At 44.9% G+C, this 21,482-nt stretch overlaps 1 protein-coding gene across 1 annotated transcript in view; it reads right to left on the bottom strand.

Moving 5' to 3' along the window:
* GLB1 (galactosidase beta 1) overlaps positions 1 to 21,482 on the bottom strand; it is a 94,697-nt gene that overhangs the window by 62,422 nt on the left and 10,793 nt on the right. The window contains exons 2-5 of the mRNA XM_007125241.3: positions 8,214 to 8,383; positions 5,605 to 5,755; positions 4,788 to 4,848; positions 2,077 to 2,171 (exon numbers count right to left, since the gene is read on the bottom strand). Of these exons, the coding sequence (XP_007125303.2) occupies positions 2,077 to 2,171; positions 4,788 to 4,848; positions 5,605 to 5,755; positions 8,214 to 8,383 (477 nt within the window). The remainder of the gene's footprint in view (positions 1 to 2,076; positions 2,172 to 4,787; positions 4,849 to 5,604; positions 5,756 to 8,213; positions 8,384 to 21,482) is intronic.

Below are 21,482 nucleotides of genomic sequence, written 5' to 3'. Positions count from 1 at the left end.
GAAAGCTGGCAATAAAGCGTACAGTCAAGTTCTCTATCATTGCCAACGAGAGGAAAGAAGAGGTGTGTGTGAAGGCGGGGTAGGTGAGAGGAGAAACACACAGAGAAGGGCTTGAGACTCACAGACGAAGTTGCAGTTAGCCTCAGAGGAACGCTGATTTTTCTAGAGTAGGAGTTTGCCAAATTTTTCTATAAAGGGCCAGAGAGTAAATATTTGGAGCTTGTTGGCCATATGTCTCTGTCTCAACTACTGAACTATGCTATTGTGGTTCACAAGCAGCCCCAGACAATACATAAATGGTTGGGCGTGGTCATGTGCCAGTGGCCTTTATTTACAAAAACAGGCAGAGGGCCAGGTTTGCAGGTTGCAGGTCTTTGTTCTAGAATAATTATCTCACCCTGTAAGCTCCTTAATAAAGCAACAAAACACTGCAGACGTTTTCAGTTGTTCCTCTTCCAAAACATCAGGTATAAACAGGGCTAATCCCTCATAATGAGTACCTCACAAATTGGATGAAGCAAATTTGTGGGTGGAAGGCCCCCACACTCCTAATTATCAAGCGGCAAAAGGATTAGGTGGGATTTGAGCAGGTGGAGATGTGAGGGGCGAAGGGAGAGGAGGAAGCTCAGTCCTCGCAGGATCCACGGTCAAGTTCAAGTCATCTGAGATTGCCAGGGATGGACATAGGAGGAAATGCCCCCCAAGACAGTCAACTTTGCTCTCCCCTGCACAGTTCATATTTGTTAACATTGTGGTGCATTTCAATAACCAAAAGGTACAGAAAAGCCGTCAGCAAAAATTGAAAGTGATTTCGGCAGAAGCAGAGACTAAAAAGCAAGGGAAATTGAGGAAAACCTGAGATCAAGAGAAAGGAAGAAGACCCAGCTATGCAGATACATGCAGTTTCAGCCTTGAAATCTTCATACAGGAAAATGGGCTCCTGTAAGCTTAACTGGTACAGACTCAGGACAGGTGAGGGGCAGTGAGTGCTATCAGTACACCTCTCTGGGCGTAGCAGCCTGGCCTCTCTCCACCACGCAGGGCACCCTGGCCAGCCCAGCCCTCGCATATTTGAAGAGCATGGAAATGGCCAGGCTCCCTCCCCACAATGACCGTCCCTGCAAACATTCCACAGTGCTGTTCACTAGAAGGAAATCTGGCCCACGCTCCCCTAGGGAGCGCCGCATGCACCCCCTTGCTGGTCCGGGATGCAGCCAGTTTTACATAACATATTCTTTGCAATAAGAGCATCCTTGGTAAATGACCAACAGACATGGTTTTGTTTTACCTAAGTATTTTTACAAGCATCAAAAATCATCGCAGGTCATGTGTACCGATTTTTCACTTGGAAAATTCTTGCCACGTGATATACCTCACAATCTACCAGTCACTGCAAAGTGAAAAACACATGGAAGAAGGAAAGTGAGGGCAGGAAGTGGGAGAGAAAACACAGTGGCCCCAATTCACTGCATCCTCTTTCCACACCCATGGAAACTGATGGCCTAGGCAGTGCAGACAGCAAAGTGGGTCAGTCCATGCTGCATCCCTGTGGCCAGAAGGCAACGTGGCACCGGAGAGGAGCCAGGCTGCAACATCTGCCAGCTGCGTGACCTTGGCCAAGTCACTTAACCTCTTTGAAGATGGTGGTTGGAATAACTGAATAGCGTCTGTAGGGCATCCAGCAGAGAGTCTCACACACAGCAAGCATTCAAAAATGGTAATGCCTCCCCAAAATGCAATTTAAATCAAAGCACCATCTGTGGCATTGCCTCTTCAAGAAATAGACATATGAAGATAAACAGCAGAGGGAACTATAATCAATATCTCATAATAACTTATAGTGGAAAAGAATATGGAAAAGAATATATATACGTATATATGTATATGACTGAATCACTTTGCTGTACACCTGAAACTAACACAACATAGCAAATCAACTATACTTCAATTTTAAAAATTAAAAAAAAAAAAAAAGAAAGAAATAGACATATGAGGTTCATGTCTGCTTTGTTCCCATATATAATGCGGATGGATGGAAACCTCCCCTGACCCGGCCAGGCTCCTCTCTGCGGTTACCTGCACTGTTATAATCGGCCCTCCATTCTGATAGAGGAGGGGCCTCATCTTGGGCAGAAAGATTCCCAACCACTTGTCCACAGCTGCAAGGTAATCTGGAAGACAACCAGGTTTAACACCATCACACGCCTTTTTCTACAAAGAGACACAACGCAGCCTATTACCCGGCGGCTGGCAGCAGAGATTGAACAGACTGGATTCAACAACCACTTTCTGAAATGGGGGGGTGCTACATGCACTAAAAGTCTGTTAAAAGTTGTCCTGCCCAGAGTTGTCTCCTCAGCGGAGCTCTGAGAGGAGAAGGACCAGTATGCCTCGTACCCGCCCCTGCCATTAGGACAAAAAGCCTGCAGCACAGGAGGTATCCACCAATGTTTGTTGAATGACTGAGTGATGTGTCCTCTCTGTCACAGTTGAGTTTTTTTTAAAATTAAGTTATAATCAATTATACATTTACATTGTCAAATGGGGATAACAGAGTACATAGGTCATAAAGTTGTTGTAAGGATTACTTGAGATAAAATGTGGAAAAACACTAATATACTAAGAGCATAAAATGTGAGAGTAGTACACTAAGAAGGAAATGCATATAGAACATAATATACTAGCCTTTTACACAGCAAATTTAATCAGTGTTAGCTGCTCTTATGACCAGCTTCATCACCAAGAGAAACTGAAGCCTTCAGAAGACAGAAAGGCAGCTAAGAACTCTACTCAATTCTCTGTAATGACCTATATGGGAAAAGAATCTAAAAAAGAGTTGAGATATGTATATGTATAGCTGATTCACTTTGCTGTACAGCAGAAAGTAACACAACATTGTAAATCAACTATACTCCAATAAAAATTAAAAAAAAAAAAAGAATAGCAGCTAAATGGGACCTGCAGATTGATCAGGGTTTATAGCTAGACAAGAAAAAACCTATCATTTACAGATAACTCTGTAAAAGTAGACAAAGGAACTGAAGACACCGCAGCTACTGAGAAATCCAGTGACACCACTGCAGAAACTACATCTGCCATTCTGATTAGCTGGACGTCATCACCAGCCATGTCATATTCTAAGAACAGAGGCAGAGAAAGCATTAAAATCAGCCAGTCAACCGCAAACAGGGCCCAGTGCCAATTCAAAGAGTTACCAGGGTATCAGCGAGATCTGGTCAAGTTGTTCGAATAATCCTTCTTTCCTAAAACATTCAGTATCTGGAGGAGGATGAGGAACACTCACTTTCGCTAAACTTTCAGAAGCATTCACCCAGGAGTACCCCAGCCTTCGAAATACCTGACTCTTTTGATATAAATTATCTAAGCTTTCTTAAATTCTCTTACTACATCTGTATCAACTTACCTGGATCACAAGAACGGAGAACAATAGATTCTTTCTCTAGTAGCCAAGCAGGTAATCCTCCCTAGGAGAGGAAAAAAAAAAAAAAAAAAAAAAAGGAAGAAGAGGTCATGATAAGGTCTTAGGGGAGACAGAAATTACTCTTAGCAGTGAGGGGAAAGAAGAAAAGTGTCGGGCTTCCCTGGTGGCGCAGTGGTTGAGAGTCCTCCTGCCGATGCAGGGGACACGGGTTCGTGCCCCGGTCCGGGAAGATCCCACGTGAGTCTGTTAAAAGTTGTCCTGCCCAGAGTTGTCTCCTCAGCGGAGCTCTGAGAGGAGAAGGACCAGTATGCCTCGTACCCGCCCCTGCCATTAGGACAAAAAGCCTGCAGCACAGGAGGTATCCACCAATGTTTGTTGAATGACTGAGTGATGTGTCCTCTCTGTCACAGTTGAGTTTTTTTTAAAATTAAGTTATAATCAATTATACATTTACATTGTCAAATGGGGATAACAGAGTACATAGGTCATAAAGTTGTTGTAAGGATTACTTGAGATAAAATGTGGAAAAACACTAATATACTAAGAGCATAAAATGTGAGAGTAGTACACTAAGAAGGAAATGCATATAGAACATAATATACTAGCCTTTTACACAGCAAATTTAATCAGTGTTAGCTGCTCTTATGACCAGCTTCATCACCAAGAGAAACTGAAGCCTTCAGAAGACAGAAAGGCAGCTAAGAACTCTACTCAATTCTCTGTAATGACCTATATGGGAAAAGAATCTAAAAAAGAGTTGAGATATGTATATGTATAGCTGATTCACTTTGCTGTACAGCAGAAAGTAACACAACATTGTAAATCAACTATACTCCAATAAAAATTAAAAAAAAAAAAAGAATAGCAGCTAAATGGGACCTGCAGATTGATCAGGGTTTATAGCTAGACAAGAAAAAACCTATCATTTACAGATAACTCTGTAAAAGTAGACAAAGGAACTGAAGACACCGCAGCTACTGAGAAATCCAGTGACACCACTGCAGAAACTACATCTGCCATTCTGATTAGCTGGACGTCATCACCAGCCATGTCATATTCTAAGAACAGAGGCAGAGAAAGCATTAAAATCAGCCAGTCAACCGCAAACAGGGCCCAGTGCCAATTCAAAGAGTTACCAGGGTATCAGCGAGATCTGGTCAAGTTGTTCGAATAATCCTTCTTTCCTAAAACATTCAGTATCTGGAGGAGGATGAGGAACACTCACTTTCGCTAAACTTTCAGAAGCATTCACCCAGGAGTACCCCAGCCTTCGAAATACCTGACTCTTTTGATATAAATTATCTAAGCTTTCTTAAATTCTCTTACTACATCTGTATCAACTTACCTGGATCACAAGAACGGAGAACAATAGATTCTTTCTCTAGTAGCCAAGCAGGTAATCCTCCCTAGGAGAGGAAAAAAAAAAAAAAAAAAAAAAAGGAAGAAGAGGTCATGATAAGGTCTTAGGGGAGACAGAAATTACTCTTAGCAGTGAGGGGAAAGAAGAAAAGTGTCGGGCTTCCCTGGTGGCGCAGTGGTTGAGAGTCCTCCTGCCGATGCAGGGGACACGGGTTCGTGCCCCGGTCCGGGAAGATCCCACGTGCCGTGGAGCGGCTGGGCCCGTGAGCCATGGCCGCTGAGCCTGCACGTCCGGAGCCTGTGCTCCGCAACGGGAGAGGCCACAGCACTGAGATGCCCGCGTACCACAAAAAAAAAAAAGAAAAGTGTCATGGAGAAGGGGTATTTGAGCTGAGCTTTCTGGGTTGTAACTTTCAGGGCAATTAGAAATTGTAAACATAATAAAAATAAGATCACTCTGAATGAATGCAATGTTTTGAGAATCAAAGCCTTTTCTACAGAATACTCCACTTCACCTCACAACTACCCTGTGAGGCAAACAGAGGCCCCACCATTAACTTCTTTTTACAGATGAGGAAACTGACTTCTGTATGTGACCACCAAGAGGAGGACCCATGCCTTCTGACCCCTCCCTGCTCCTCTCTGCCTGGGCACTGCCCAAGGTAAAAGACAACTGGGTTTGCTCAGTCACAGGTCCGTGTTACCTGGAATTAGAGACTTACCAACGCTGCTTTAATTCACTTGCCCCCAGATCCCTGCCTGTCCGCACACCAGGCAGGCATGGCAGGTCTAGCCGCACTCACCATGTCCCACTCCGCACAGATGTAAGGTCCAGGCCTCAGGATGACCAGCAGTCCCAGCTCATGTGCCAGCTGAATAAAATGCTCCACGTCATGGTCCCCAGTGAACTCGTACTGTCCTGGCTGGGGCTCGTGGAAGTTCCAGGCCACGTACCTGCCAAGACACACACAGCCCCTTCCTGGAAATAGCTCAAAAATCCAGGTGTCCTACATGAATTTCTGAACAGTCTGCAGAACTATAAACCCGCAGGACACACAGACATCTTCCTAAGGCAGACTCGCAGAAAAGAAGCCTTCTTTTGAGTTTTCACAGCAGCTACCAAGAGAATCAAACTTGTGGGGAACACTTTTAAGTGTATGACCCTCAAAGAACGCCCATTCCTATTTAATGCTTGACTTAAAAAAAAATACAGAGTTCATGGACACAAATTACTACTATGGAAAAATTACTTATGCCTATATAAGGGCTTAGGAAAAATGAAAATATCTGTGCTAAAGTAATAAGAGGCATACTTATTTATTGAAAAATATTTTTCAATAAAAATGGGAAGGGCTTCCCTGGTGGCGCAGTGGTTGAGAGTCCGCCTGCCGATGCAGGCGACACAGGTTCGTGCCCCGGTCCGGGAAGATCCCACATGCCACAGAGCGGCTGGGCCCGTGAGCCATGGCCGCTGAGCCTGCGCGTCCGGAGCCTGTGCTCCGCAAGGGGAGAGGCCACAACTGTGAGAGGCCCGCGTATTGCAAAAAAAAAAAAAAAGGGGAAAACCTCCAAGCCCTACGTCCTCCTAACAAAAGATTTTGTCAGGAATAGCCCGAAGGAAGTAAAATAACAAAAATTCTGGGACTTCACTGGTGGCGCTGTGGTTAAGAATCTGCCTGCCAATGCAGGGGACACGGGTTCAAGCCCTGATCCGGAAAGGTCCCACATGCTGCAGAGCAACTAAGCCCGTGCGCCACAACTACTGAGCCTGCGCTCTAGAGCTTGCGTGCCACAATTACTGAGCCCGCGTGCCACAGCTACTGAAGCCCGCGTGCCTAGAGCCCATGCTCCGTAACAAGAGAAGCCACCGCAATGAGAAGGAGCCCGCGCACCACAATGAAGGGTAGCCCCCGCTCTCCACAACTAGAGAAAGCCTGCGTGCACCAATGAAGACCTAATGCAGCCAAAAATAAATAAATAAATAAATAAATTTATAAAAAATAAAATAAAATTCCGACCAGCTCCCCGGGCTGCCTGCAGCATGGGACACAAACTTACTTACTTATTTATTTATTTTTTAAAATTTATTTTTTTAAATTAAATTTTTGGCTGTGTTGGGTCTTCATTGCTGCATGCGGGCTTTCTCTAGTTGCAGCGAGCGGGGTCTACTCTTCGTTGTGGTGCGCGGGCTTCTGCTTGTGGTGGCTTCTCTTGTTACAAAGCATGGGCTCTAGGCGCGCAGGCTTCACTAGTTGTGGCTCGTGGGCTCTGGAGCGCAGGCTCAGTAGTTGTGGTGCACGGGCTTAGTTGCTCCACGGCATGTGGGATCTTCCCGGACCAGGGCTCGAACCTATATCTCCTGCATTGGCAGGTGGATTCTTAACCACTGCGCCACCAGGGAAGCCCTGGGCGGGCTTAGTTGCTCCACGGCATGTGGGATCTTCCCGGACCAGGGCTCGAACCTATATCTCCTGCATTGGCAGGTGGATTCTTAACCACTGCGCCACCAGGGAAGCCCTGGGACACAACTTTAAATATGAAGCCACCCACTGCCATCACAAAGGTGTCTTTGATGACCCTTGGCTTGTGTTTTTTTTCCACAATCCCATGGTTTCAGGGTTCCCTGGAACAGTCTTGGTCCCCCAGAACTTAGTGTTGAAACTACAGACATGTCCCAGTGGCCCTAGAACCAGAATAACAAGTGGGATTCTTCCTAACTATCTGTCCCAGGAATCTGCCGCTGTGTTTTCTCACCCTTTATCTTTGAAGAGTTATCAGCAATCCACATCAGCAATGCAAAAACCAAAGTGGCCAGCCACCCCAACTTCCTTCTCAATTAGTCACTTTACAACAGCAGAAGACATAAGGAGAGATAGTTTTGGGGGTAAAATTCTGTAACCTTTGGCCATGGAATCACCCCAGCAGAACCACAAAGACAAACTAGGTTTCAGGAATCTACCCAACAAGGCATATCCCTCTAGGATCTGAGAGGAGCTATGGCTGCCTACCAACACCCTCATCTTCAAATCTCAGCGGGACCTCTGCCCAAAAACACGTGCCTGGGCAACTTTCAGTTTCGCCAGCTGCAAACAAGAAGGGTGACCTTGGAGAAGTGGCATCATCCATGTAATGTGCCCTGCACACAGTAAACGTTCAACCATTGTTACTCCCCTTTGCCCTTTCAAGCTGATATCCATTTTATGATTTCTGGTGACAAAGTTCAAGGTTGGAAGAAGTAGTTAATTGTCTAAAGAAGGGACACTCAAGCCCATGACTAGCCTCTCCCGGGACCCCAGACCATGCTATTCCCCGTTCTGAGCAATGAAACAGCTGCACCAAGAGATGCAGCTGGACCCTCCCTCCAGGGGTGGGTGTCCAGGTCCAGGTGAGAGCCCAGTGCCCTCCTACTTACGTCTGGATGGCATTTAGCCCAGCCATCTTCATCTTCAGCAGCCTGTCCTTCCAGTAGAAACGGGGCACGCGGAAATAGTGAATGCTTCCCGAGATGTAGCGGAAGGGCTGGCCATCCTTGAGGAAGCAGTTGTGGCCGTAATCGATCTCGAAAGTCCTCTGGGAGGCGTTCTACAGAGCAAGGACGGAACCACGTGAGAACTTCCACCCTCCGCATCTCAGAAGCAGACGCTTCAACAGGGGCATCTGACTCCCTACCCTCTTAGTCTGTGTATGTTCTTGATTCTGGGCTATAAAGCAAACCACTGCTAAGTCAGGGCAAGGAGGAGCCACGTGCAGGATTCCAGAGGCCGCCACCAATGTGACAATCAGTGGGTGAGCTGCAGAAGTTACATGCCCAAAGAGAAAACCCTGCTGCAGGGGACTCTTCGCAAGGTGTGGCGAAGCTCAGTGTGCTGGGGCTGGAACACACACATACACACCCTGGCCCCCATGGCTGTGACCTGCCGGAGCTCTGGGTGTCCCTCAGCAGGAATGTCATTGTGCTGAAAGCAACAGATCAGAAGTCCAAAGCCCTGAAGCCTTAACCTAGGTGCTGCTCTGAGTCCCACAATGACTGAGCATCCCTCTCTAACCCTGCATCTCTTCATCCATAAATATGCAGGATGCCAGACTAAATGAACTCTAAGGCAATATGTGTGACCCAATTTGTAGGTCATGAACTCAATTCGGTGATGACTGGCACGTTTTTTAATGAAAGGGAATAGAAATATCAGTGTATTGCACAGAGTAAAGACAAGTGTTTTTTTTTAAAATTTATTTTATTGAAGTAGAGTTGATTTACAATGTTGTCTTAATTTCTGCTGCACAGCAAAGTGATTCAGTTATACACATATATACATTCTTTTTCATATTCTTTTCCATTATGGTTTATCACAGGATATTGAATATAGTTCCCTGTGTTACACAGTAGGACCTTGTTGTTTATCCATTCTATATATAATAGTTTGCATCTGCTAATCCCAAACTCCTAATCCATGCTTCTCCCAAACCCCCTCCCCCTTGGCAACCACAGGTCTGTTCCCTGAAAACCAGTGTCATTTAATGAAATTTTGTTATATATACATATATAGAGTTGCATATGGTTGTATGTCTCTGTGGGGTTGAGATGTAAGATGTATTTCTAGAAGTCAAATCAAAGTTTGAGAAACACAGTTTGGGGATCACTTCAGGAGCTGAAATGCTAGGATTTGAAAGGGAAGACCTCTGGGACTTCCCTGGTGGTCCAGTGGTTAAGACTCTGTGCTTCCAGTGCAGGGGCTTGGGTTGGATCCCTGGTCAGGGAACTAAAACCCACATGCCGTGCAGCGTGGCCAAAAAAAAATTTTTAATTAAAAAAAAAAAAAGAAAAAGAAAAGAAAGGGGAGACCTCAAAGGGGAGGCCGACTGTGAGGCAGAATAGAACACTGCCCTCTGGTGGATATAAAAAGGCAGCGATAGACCTCAGGTTCCAACAGGACAAGGGCTACAAGAGACCATTTAATTAGTGCCCTCCATTGTTGGTAAGATTCCTTGTGCATCCTTAGGCTTCTTTTTTTTTAATTTTAAATCTTTTTTTCGTAGCAGCATCACAGTCCATGAGAGCTTTGGGGGTTGCCCTTGAAGCCATATCTGGAAACATCAATGAGAGCAAGGGTCCTAGATCACACTTGGCCTGAAATCCAAATATAAAGTATTGTGACTGTGGGAATTCCCTGGCGGTCCAGTGGTTAGGACTCCAAGCTTCCACTGCAGGGGGCCCGGGTTCAGTCCCTGGTCAGGGAACTAAAGATCTTGCATGCCGCCAGGAGACTGCTTAGGGGCAACTGGAAAGCTTTACTGTATGTGAGTTACTAAAGCTAACCAAAAATAAACAAATAATTTAAGAATCTTTTTTTTTTTTTTTTTTTTTTTTTTTTTTGCGGTACACGGGCCTCTCACTGTTGTGGTCTCTCCCGCCGCGGAGCACAGGCTCCGGACGCGCAGGCTCAGTAGTTGTGGCCCACGGGCCTAGCCGCTCCGCGGCACGTGGGATCTTCCCGGACCGGGGCACGAACCCGTGTCCCCTGCATTGGCAGGCAGACTCCCAACCACTGCGCCACCAGGGAAGCCCAAGGATCATTTTTTAAAAGGCCAGAGTGTCAATTTAATATCTCCAAACAATGCTTTAATTGCTACTCAAAAGCAAGAAACTCACATGATTTCTTATACCAGGTGCCCCAATGGATGACTTTGAAAACATCTCACAGCATCTATATGATTAAATGTCAAATAAGGGTTTCCCGCAAGTTCTTTGAGTTCAAAGGTGGCCCATATGTTGGGGAAATTGTTTGTACAGGTGGAAAGGGAGTGAGCAACTTCAGGCAGAACTGGGAAAAGGAAAGGGCTGCTTGGAGTTTGCCTGTCTAAGGGAAGGGATTTGGAGAAGCAGGAGATGAGGTTGGAGAGAAACGATCTGGGCAGATGGTGGAATATGGCCTTTGTCCCACAGAGCAGAGCACCCCTGCATTCAAACAACCTCAAAATCCAGCCCAAACATCAACCTAACAAGCACTTGCAAATATTACAAACACCTACTATGTGCTGGGTAATAACAGAGGGGAACCACACAGATGCAGCCACAGATCACATGAAGCTTCTGTCTAGCAAGGAAGAAACCCAAGAGTCGACATAGTGAGGTCTACATAGTAAAATGAGGATAAAACCACCAGGTTGTACACCGTCAACGTACACAGCATTATCTATCAATTATATCCGAGTAAAGCTGGGCGGACAGGATTAGAGCACAAGGCTGCAGCAGTAATAAATGGCATGTAACCCAGGCCTGGCGGACAAGTTTCCCAGGGGAAGGAACACCCCAAACTGTGGTTCTCAACCTTGGCCACACACCAGAATCACCTGCGCAGACTTTTAAAAATAGCAAAGTCTGGGCTTCCCTGGTGGCGCAGTGGTTGGGGGTCCGCCTGCCGATGCAGGGAACGCGGGTTCGTGCCCCGGTCCGGGAGGATCCCACATGCCGCGGAGCGGCTGGGCCCGTGAGCCATGGCTGCTGGGCCTGCGCGTCCGGAGCCTGTGCTCCGCAAGGGGAGAGGCCACAACACTGAGAGGCCCGCGTACCGCAAAAATAAATAAATAAATAAATAAAATAAAATAAAAAAATAAAAATAGCAAAGTCAAGCCTCATGGCCCAGACATTCAGATGTTAATTGATCTTGGGTGGAGCCCAGGCATTGGTATTTCTTAAAACTGCCCAGAGGATGTAATGTACAGCCAGGGTTAAGAATAATCGGTCTAGGGCTTCCCTGGTGGCGCAGTGGTTGAGAATCTGCCTGCCAATGCAGGGGACACGGGTTCATGCCCCGGTCCGGGAAGATCCCACATGCCGCAGAGCGGCTGGGCCCGTGAGCCACAACTACTGAGCCTGCGTGTCTGGAGCCTGTGCTCCGCAACAGGAGAGGTCACAACAGTGAGAGGCCCGTGCACCGCGATGAAGAGTGGCCCCCGCTTGCCGCAACTGGAGAAAGCCCTCGCACAGAAACGAAGACCCAACACAGCCAAAAATAAATATAAAATAAATAAATTGATTTAAAAAAAAAAAGAATAATCGGTCTAAGCTGAGCCCCAGGACGAGGAAGAGTTAGCCAAGGGGATGGGCGACACAGGCAGAGGAAACTGTGAGCCCTGGTGGAGGGGGCACAGGATGCAGGGAGGGAGCAATGGAACCTCAACACAGATAAAGCATGATGGCAGCCGAAACAGGGGAGACAGGCAGGGGCCAGACTGAATGAGCCCTGAAGTCCATGTTCAAGGGCCTGGACTTTATGTCAAGAGCTATAGAGAGCAACTTAAGCAGAAGAATGATAGGATCAGACATGTTTTCAAATATTTGGCACTGTGGTCTTTTCCTGAAATGGCAATAAAGGAAGCAGAGTAATGGACGATGGTGGGTGGCAGCAAGGTGGGCATCAGGCAGGAGATGGAACCCACAGGACCAGGGGGCGGGGTTGGGAGGAGGGGTTGGTTAGATGCAGGATGAACACGGGGACTAACCTGAAGAGGCTCCCATTGGCCTCAGGTAGAAAAATTTGAGCTTTTTTTTTTTTTTTTTTTTAAGAGAGAGAAACCGGGCTTCCCTGGTGGCACAGTGGTTGAGAGTCTGCCTGCCGATGCAAGGGACACGGGTTCGTGCCCTGGTCTGGGAAGATCCCACATGCTGCGGAGCGGCTAGGCCCGTGAGCCATGGCCACTGAGCCTGTGCGTCTGGAGCCTGTGCTCCGCAACGGGAGAGGCCACAACAGTGAGAGGCCCACGTACCAAAAAAAAAAAGAAAAAGAGAGTAGATCCTAAGAGTTCTCATCATAAGGAGAAAAAAATTTTTTCCTTTCTTTCTTTCCTTTTTATTTTATCTGTATGAGAAGATGGGTGTTAGCTGAACCTATTGTGGTAATCACTTCACAACATGTAAATAAATCACGCTGTTCGCCTTAAACTTATCCAGTGATGTATGCCAATTATTTCTCAATAAAACTGGAAAAAGATTAAACTTAAAAAGTGGACTGATGAAATAAATTACGGTTTCTATGGTATGTGTATTGCGTATGAATGTACATACACACACATGATGAAATATTATGTACATCCTGAGAGTAATGACTTATTCTTGCCACTGTGGTAAGATCTCTGAGACAGAATAAAGAGAAGGTCAAGAGGTGTTTTTTAAAATACACCTGGGGACTTCCTGGCGGTCCAGTGGTTAAGACTCTGCACTTCCACTGCAGGGGGCGCGGGTTCCATCCCTGGTCGGGGAACTAAGATCCCGCATGCCGCGAGGTGGGGCCAAAAAATTAAAAAACCAAACAAACAAAAAAACGAAACCTCAAAAAAACACACCTATGTCAGCTCCTGTGGATATAGTCCCGTGCGAGTTCAGTGTACAGTGTGCTGACAGTGTCTCATCTCAAGCTCACCTGTCAAGTCTTTGTGTCTTCCCACCCACACGCCACGGGTACCTGCTCACCCAGGAACCCAGGTGTCGGGGGGAGTCCAGACACCTCGGAGCAGCCCTCAACCAGTGGGAGTGGATAACTGCACCCTCCTCTTTTAGGCAGGCAATTCGGGAGACGTTCTGTCTGCTCTCCGGGAGAACTTGGCAGAATGATGGTCCTGTTGCCCAGAGTGAGAATCTGTCCCTCTTGGACCGCTTCCCAGATCACCTGCACTCCAGCCCTGGTTTCATGTTTTACTTCTAGAGGAGCCCAAATTAAGACACTTGGTACCAGAACTGTCCTAAACAGCAGATCCTCAGGCTGTGAGTCAATACCTGGATTTCTCATTTCCTGTGCGTCAAACAGCAGTAAGAATCCTATAGCTGGGGCTAAGTGGGTGGCCCATGGTATGCAAACACACACGATAAGGCCCTCACCTGTGCAGGACTGGGAGGGGGCACGGGCAGAGGGGGGGAGTTGGCATCTGCATTAGCTCTACCCGTGGAATGGGGCTGAGGGGTGGGTGCTGGTAATTATAAGGATTGTGAGGTTGGCTGGTTTTTACTAACAGATTGGAAGCTTTGAAGAAAGAGACCGGTTGACAGGCTCAAATCAGCCATCCACTCAGGGCATTCTGTGAATGCCAGAGGCTTCCATGGCAATGTTTAAAGAAACCTACATCTCCTGCAAGAAAGATAAGGCCAGGACTTAATCAGGGAGGGGGAGGGGGGACACTGGGAGGGGATCTTGAGGGGGCAGAGGGGAGTGTATGGACATGGTGCTTTCTCCCATGTGTGAGCTATCACCTTGGTAAAGGTGCCCAACCCAGTCCCTGTGCTGTTGGAACCCAGTTCCTTGGAACTTGGACATGATATTGACTTACAGGAAATGAGGTGGAGGTGCCCGGACTGCCATGGAAACCTGAGGAAGGTATGAGATGGCTCCAAGAAGTGAGAAAGTAAAAACGGTGACCAGACACCCCAACATCTGACTACACTCCCCAGGACTAGCCAGAGAACACACCCTTCGGTAAGGAACACAGCAGTGAGGAGGGTCCTGGTGTCCTCCAGAAGTCCCCTGAGGCCTGTGCTCTGTGGGCAGGGGATGACAGAAGATGCTCCCTCGTGTCTTCGAGGGTGATGAGATCCTGGCATAATCAAAGAGGTACCACTTAAACGTCAGATGCAGATGGACATAATCACCACCACAACCAGCTAGGCCAGAGTGGCAGCTTGGGCGTGTTGACAGAGGTGACCTCAGGCAAGGGCTCAGAAACCACAGCATTCCTAGAGGGTGAGATGGTTGGCCAACCAGTGAGGGTGCTGCTTGATGTGTCTCGCAAGAAAAAAATCAATCACTCGTGAGCAAAAGGCTGAGGTCAGCCCCTGCAGTGGAAAATCATAACTCCTTCATCTTGGTTCCCAGCTCTGAGGCAGTTCTACAACAAAAAGCCAACTGATGGAAGGAAGGACTGGATGGATCCCCTTGAGGAAGGGCCACCTGTGATGCCACCCTAAGTACACACAATAAATATTCCTTCCCCAACGGGACTTAGGACACCGGTGTCCTAAGGAAAGTGCACCCCCAGACCTCGTGAGGACTGTCGGATGCAGTCTGGGCTGGTATGTATACCAGGGCTCCTGAATGCCACCATCCCCACCTTGTTGCCACGGGAAAGGGCCCACGTCCTTCTCACTAGGTCAGAGGACCTACCCTATGGCGATGTCCCTGGTTCTGAGTGCAAACTGAGATGGTTTTACTTAACAGCCCCCAGAAGCCTCCCCATGAGTAACAGCCACTGTGGAGGGGAGGGCCAAACAGATGTCCTGGAGCTGCCCACTGCCTACCTCCACCCAAGATAAATCTGAACAAGCCCACAGTTCCTCCTGGAATTGCAGACACTGGTGCCTCTATCACAGACTCAGTGGACATCCTCATCACATCCCCATTCAGATCACCAGTGAGCCCCTGCCAAAAACAGATCGTGCTGGGTGGTGGCGGACCACTTGTTTAACCAAGTGGTAGCCCCAGTGGCAGCTGTGGGACAGTCAACACAGCCTCTGGCATTTGGTCTGTGGCTAATCTTTTAAAAACTATCAATAAAAAGGGTCAAAAGCAGTTGGTTTGTAAGTGGGCAGGACAGCAGGACACATTCTTTGTCTTGCTCCAGGGATCTGGTAACTGCCCCGCTCTCTCCCATGAGACACCTCGACTGTCAAGACACTCCCTGAGCTGTCACACTCGTCTGATATACAAACAACAGCATGTTATTTGGACCTGGGGAGCGGTGACAAGTCTCTGAAACAGAAGCTTAGAAAAGCAGCAGAGGGGATGATACGGACAGATGCAGAAGCAGCATCACCTAAGAGACAGCCTCTAACTGGTGACTGTCAGGGCCAAGGTAAACAGGGAAAATCCACTTCATGGCTCCAAAGTGACCCCTTTCAATGTTGAAGGACCTGAGAGGACCCAGCCTAAAAGAGCCAGCTTCCTTAATCTCTGAGCTGTGGCACCACTGATGGAAGTAGGGCCATCGAGAAATGTGGGGGGAGGAGAAAAGAGGGAAAGCTGCCTTCAGAGTTCATTCCCCCCAAATACATACAATGGAAAATTTGTCCTGTGTGCAAATTCCACCCCCCTTTTTTTGGCTGCGCTGGGTCTTCGTTGCTGAACGCGGGCTTTCTCCAGTTGCGGCGAGTGGGGGCTACTCTTCATTGCAGTGTGCGGGCTTCTCATTGCGGTGGCTTCTCTTGTTGCGGAGTACAGGCTCTAGGCACACGGGCTTCAGTATTTGTGGCACACGGGCTCAGTAACTGTGGCTCACAGGCTCAGTAGTTGTGGCTCGCGGGCTCTAGAGCATGCTCTCAGTAGTTGTGGCGCACGGGCTTAGTTGCTCCGTGGTATGTGGGATCTTCCCCAACCAGGGATGGAAGCCGTGTCCTCTGCATTGGCAGGCGGATTCTTAACTACTGGACACCTATTTCCCCAACCCCTTTTTAATTAATTCTCATTGGAACCAAATACTGAAGAGCCACAGTTTTATTTCACATGTGCTTGGGTGTGGTAGCATCAATATTTACAGTGCATGAGGTCACAGAACTTACAGAATAAAAAGCAATTCCAAGCAAGTCAAAGCCCACACCTTTCCAAGCCGTGCCCCCACCCCCAACCAATGTATTATACATAATGCATATAACACTGGAGAAAAAAGACCACAGTACAAATCAAATAACCCCAGACCAAATACATATCAGGTAACTAATACTGTCCAATACAACATTTTTAAAGTTAATGATACTGTTGAGATTATTTCAGTGGTGAATAAGCCTTTCTTTAAAAAAAATTCAACTTAACATTGGTATTTACATCACCAGGTAATATGAACATGGCTCAAGTTGCCTAATCCTCAGGACTAAAAATAATTATATTTGCATTATTTGTGCACATTCCTCAACCTGAATAAAGACATAAAAGCTCAGTGCTATCACAGGTTATGTGTCATGCCGATTACGTGAAGATGCTAACGTCTTCAAGTCTCTCATAATAACTCAGGTAAGCACCTATTCCATGGATCTCCATCCCCAGCACCCTACATACCTTCTCAACTCACCCTAGAGGCCCAAGAGCCTGGAGAATTCCTGACATGAGCTGCTCAGCTCCAGGGTGACAGAGACCCAACCATCCCAGGCTGCTAGCACCTTAGTGTTGAGGGAAAAGGAATTAAGAGAAGGGGAGAAGACAGGGGTGGAGGGGTGTTTACACTTCCCAGATCCCTCAGTTCACAGAACAAGGAGAAAGAGAAGGAATATTGCAGATGACTATAAAACACACATTGATAATGCCAGAGCTAGAGTCTTTCAAACATCAAATGTCATGGAAGCACCATTACATCAGACAGGCTGTAGAAGAAAAACCACCACATGGAATGAATGGTGATAATCAATATGGATCTGGAGGAATTTGTGAATGATCTGCTATGGCTTATAGATTTATTAATTTTATTTACTTATGCCTGTGTTGTTCCAAGAAGATTTTTGTTCAGCATTCCAAAAGACTGTGGATAAAGAGTGAAAATTTCAATGGAAGAGGAAGGGGAAATGGCAGAATGGAGGAGAAATGAGCACAGTTGAGGATCAGTTCCCTATCCTCCAGGACTCACAGACATTTACAGATTTAATTCTGCTCCCTCATCTCAGAGAAAGGGTAAGTACACAGTTTTAAAAAAATAAATTTAAAAATATAAAATAATTCTTAAAAGTGAAAAACAGACCTAACTGTCCACAGAGGAAGGAATCATTTCAAGTGAATTTGAAATAGTATTTTGACTATATTTAGACTAAGGATAAAAATACATCTTGAACTGCATTAAAACAAATAAACCTGCATCCGGTAGCTTTCATCCTATTAATAATATTTCATTACTATTCTGAATCTATAAAATACATAATAGGATAAATAAGTAATTACATCGGGTTGTTAGGAACCAAACATTTCAGTATAAAATACATAAAATCAAAGAAAGTTAAGTAAAAGCCCTGCAATCAGGAAATCTCTGTACCGTCCACTCAATTTTGCTATGAACCTAAAACTGCTCTAAAAAATAATGTAACTTAAATTTTTTTCTCTTTCTAAAAAAATATTTATTTCCCAGCAATAGCCACAGAAACAGCTAAGAAATGACACTAGCCAGTAGCACTTAGCTCCTCTAGCACTTAAATTATGGTCTCTAAATACTTCCCACAAAAAGGAACCAGGGCTCCTTAAGAAATTACTTAATCCAAGTCTGGGGCAGAATATATACAAAATAAGCCTAAAACAATCAACAACTATTAGGGCCACACAAAATGACATAGAAGCCAATTTGAAGGAGCTCCAACTGGCTGATATGCAAAAATAGCCAAATTCATAATACTCCCTCCCACCTAAAAGAAAAGCTTATTGGTCATCCCTGAAGTCTGCTGGGGTATCAACTCATTATTCTGAAAACTGATGAATAAAGAGGAAGAATCCAGCATCTGTCTTGCCTTTGCTACAGACTTTTTCAGAATAACCAAACAATTGATGAAGAGAATTCTTTGTAGAAGAACCACAGCTAGTAAATGCAGAAGAAATGAGATTAAAAATCATCATTTTGGGGGCTGAAGGCAGAATTACACTTCTTTTTCTTTTTTTGTTTTTGGCCGCACCATGCGGCTTGCGGGATCTTAGCTCCCCGACCAGGGATTGAACCCAGGCCCTCGGCAGCAAGAGTGCAGAGTCTTAACCACTGGACCACCAGTGAATTCCTAGGATTATACTTCTAAGCGCCACAAAAACTCCTTCAAAATTCAGAACTGAGGTAAAAGAAGTTTCCATTGTCTCTTGAATAGATAAAAGCCAAAGAAATACTCCCAGAAAGTCTATTTAGTACTCTGGCCTACTAAATTCTGTATTAAATGTATCAAACTTAAAAAAAAATCACCATTTTACAATCCCTACTGGACCAATGACTTTAGGCAACAATCATCAATGACTGCTGAAACATTAGATGAAAAGATGATGTGGAACTTTCTAGTGGAGGAGCCAAGCTGACAACACCTGGTCAATCTCAGCATCACTGAAAGCAATGAAGTCTTCCTACCAAAAAAGGAGAAAAGTTGAACATGAACCTGTCTAGCTTCTAGCTCTAATTTTAATAGATGTCCACCTCTACCAGTTTACAGAAAATATGAAGGATAGTACATGTCAAACACCACCAAAAATCCAAAATGTAGGAAATACCAAGATATAATATCCAGATAACTTGAACAAATAAATGGCACAAAATAAGAAGAGAGGGTATCTTATAGACTTAGAGAGACTTAAGAAATATATCACATACAATATATGGACCTTGTCTTTAGATCCTGATTCAAACAAAAGAAATTGTGTCACCTGTAAAGTGACACAATTCCTCAAGAAATCAAAGAAAAAAACTAAACCTAAAGCTAGCAGAAGGGAGGAAATAATGAAAATTAGAGCAGGGATTAAGTGAAATAGAGAACAGAAAAAAAATCAATGAAAGTAAGAGTTTATTTTTGGAAAAGATCAACAAAATTGATAAATCTTTAGCTAGATTACCTAAGAAAAAAAGAGAGAAGACTCAAAATCAGAAATGAAAGAGAAGATATTACAACTGATGGCACACACACAAAAAAAAAGGATTATGAGACTATTATGAACAACTGTATACCTATAAAAGTTGTGAAACCTAAAGAAACAGATAAATGTCTAGAAACATACAACCTACCAAGACTGAATCATGAAGAAATAGAAAATTTGAACAGACCAATAACTAGTAAGAAGATTGAATCAGTAATTGAAAATCTCAAAGAAAAACAAAGGATCAGATGGCTTTAGCTAGAGAATTCTACCAAACATTTAAAGAAGAATTAACACCAATCCTCCTGAAACTCTTCCAAAAAATTAAAGAGGAGGGAACACTTCTAAGCTCATCCTATGAGAACAACATAACCCTAACACCAACGCCAGACAGGACATAACAAAAAAAGAAAACTGCAAGCCAATATCAATATTCCTGATTAATATTGATGCAGAAATCCTCAACAAATATCAGCAAACTAAATTCAACAACTTTTTTTTTTTTTTTTTGGCCATGCTGCATGGCTTGTGGGATCTTAGTTCCCTGACAAGGGATGGAACCCGCGCCCTTGGCAGTAAAAGCACTGAGTCCTAACCACTAGACCACCAGGGAATTCCCTCAACAACTCTTTAAGAGGATTATACATCATGACCAAGTGAGATTCGGAATGCAAGAATGATTCAACATATGAAAATCAAGCAATGGAACGCACATTAACAGAATGAAGGACAAAAACATGATCATTTCAATTGAGGCAGAAATTTATTCGGTAAGATTCCACAACTTTTTGTGATAAAACACTTAACAAACTATGAATAGAAGAAAATTACCTCAACACAATGAAGGCCATATATGAAAACCAATAGTTAACATCCTACTCAATGTGAAAGATTGCAAGCTTTTCTTCCATGATCAGGAACAAGGCAAGGATGCTCGCCCTCACCACTTCTATTCAACATACTGTTGGAAGTCCTAGTCAGAGCAACAAGCAAGAAAAAGAAACAAAAGACATTCAATTTGAAAGGAAGAAGTAAAATTATCTCTATTCACAGATGACATGATCTTATATGTAGAACACCCTAAAGATTTCACACACATACACACACACACACACACGCACACGCACAATTGTTAGAACTAATAAATGAATTCAACAAAGTTGCAGGATACAAAATCAACATACAAAAATCAGTTGCATTTCTATACACTGACAATGAACAATCCAAAAAGAGAATTAAGCAATTCCAATTATAATAGCATCAAAAAGAATAAAATACTTGGGAATAAACCTAACCAAAGAGGTGAAAGACTCATACACTGAAAACTAGAAAACACTGCTGAGATTTAAAAAGACACAAATAAATGGAAGGACATCCCATGTTAATGGATCGAAATACTTAGTATTGTTAAGATGTTCATATTACCCAATGTGACCTACAGAGTCAATGTAATCTCTATCAAAACCCCAACAGCATTCTTGGCAGAAATAGAAAAATTCATCCTAAAATTCATACAGAATTTCAAGGAACCCCCAATAGCTAAAACAATTTTGGAAAAGAAGAACAAAGTTGGGAGACTCACACTTCCTGATTTCAAAACTACTGTAATAAAAACAATGAGTTACTGATATAAAGACAGACAAATACACCAGTGGAATAGAATAGAGGGGCCTGAAAATAAACTGTCACGCAAATGTTCACATGGTCATCAATAAGGGTGCCAAGACCACTCAATGGGGAAAGGACAGTCTCTTAAACAAAAAGCGTTGGGAAAACTGGATATCCACATGCAGAAGAATGAAGCTGGATCCTTACTTTACACCATATACAAAAATAACTCAAAATGGATCAAAGACAGAAACATAAAACACAAAATTTAAAACTCCTCGAAGGGGCTTCCCTGGTGGCGCAGTGGTTGAGAATCCGCCTGCCAATGCAGGGGACATGGGTTCGAGCCCTGGTCTGGGAAGATCCCACATGCCACGGAGCAACTTGGCCCGTGAGCCACAATTACTGAGCCTGCGCGTCTGGAGCCTGTGCTCCGCAACAAGAGAGACGCGATAGTGAGAGGCCCGCGCAAAGCGATGAAGAGTGGCCCCCGCTTGCCACAACTAGACAAAGCCCTC

The sequence above is a fragment of the Physeter macrocephalus genome, chromosome 18 (assembly GCF_002837175.3).
Source record: "Physeter macrocephalus isolate SW-GA chromosome 18, ASM283717v5, whole genome shotgun sequence".
NCBI lineage: Eukaryota > Metazoa > Chordata > Mammalia > Artiodactyla > Physeteridae > Physeter > Physeter macrocephalus.
This window is presented reverse-complemented; position numbering and strand designations above follow the sequence as displayed.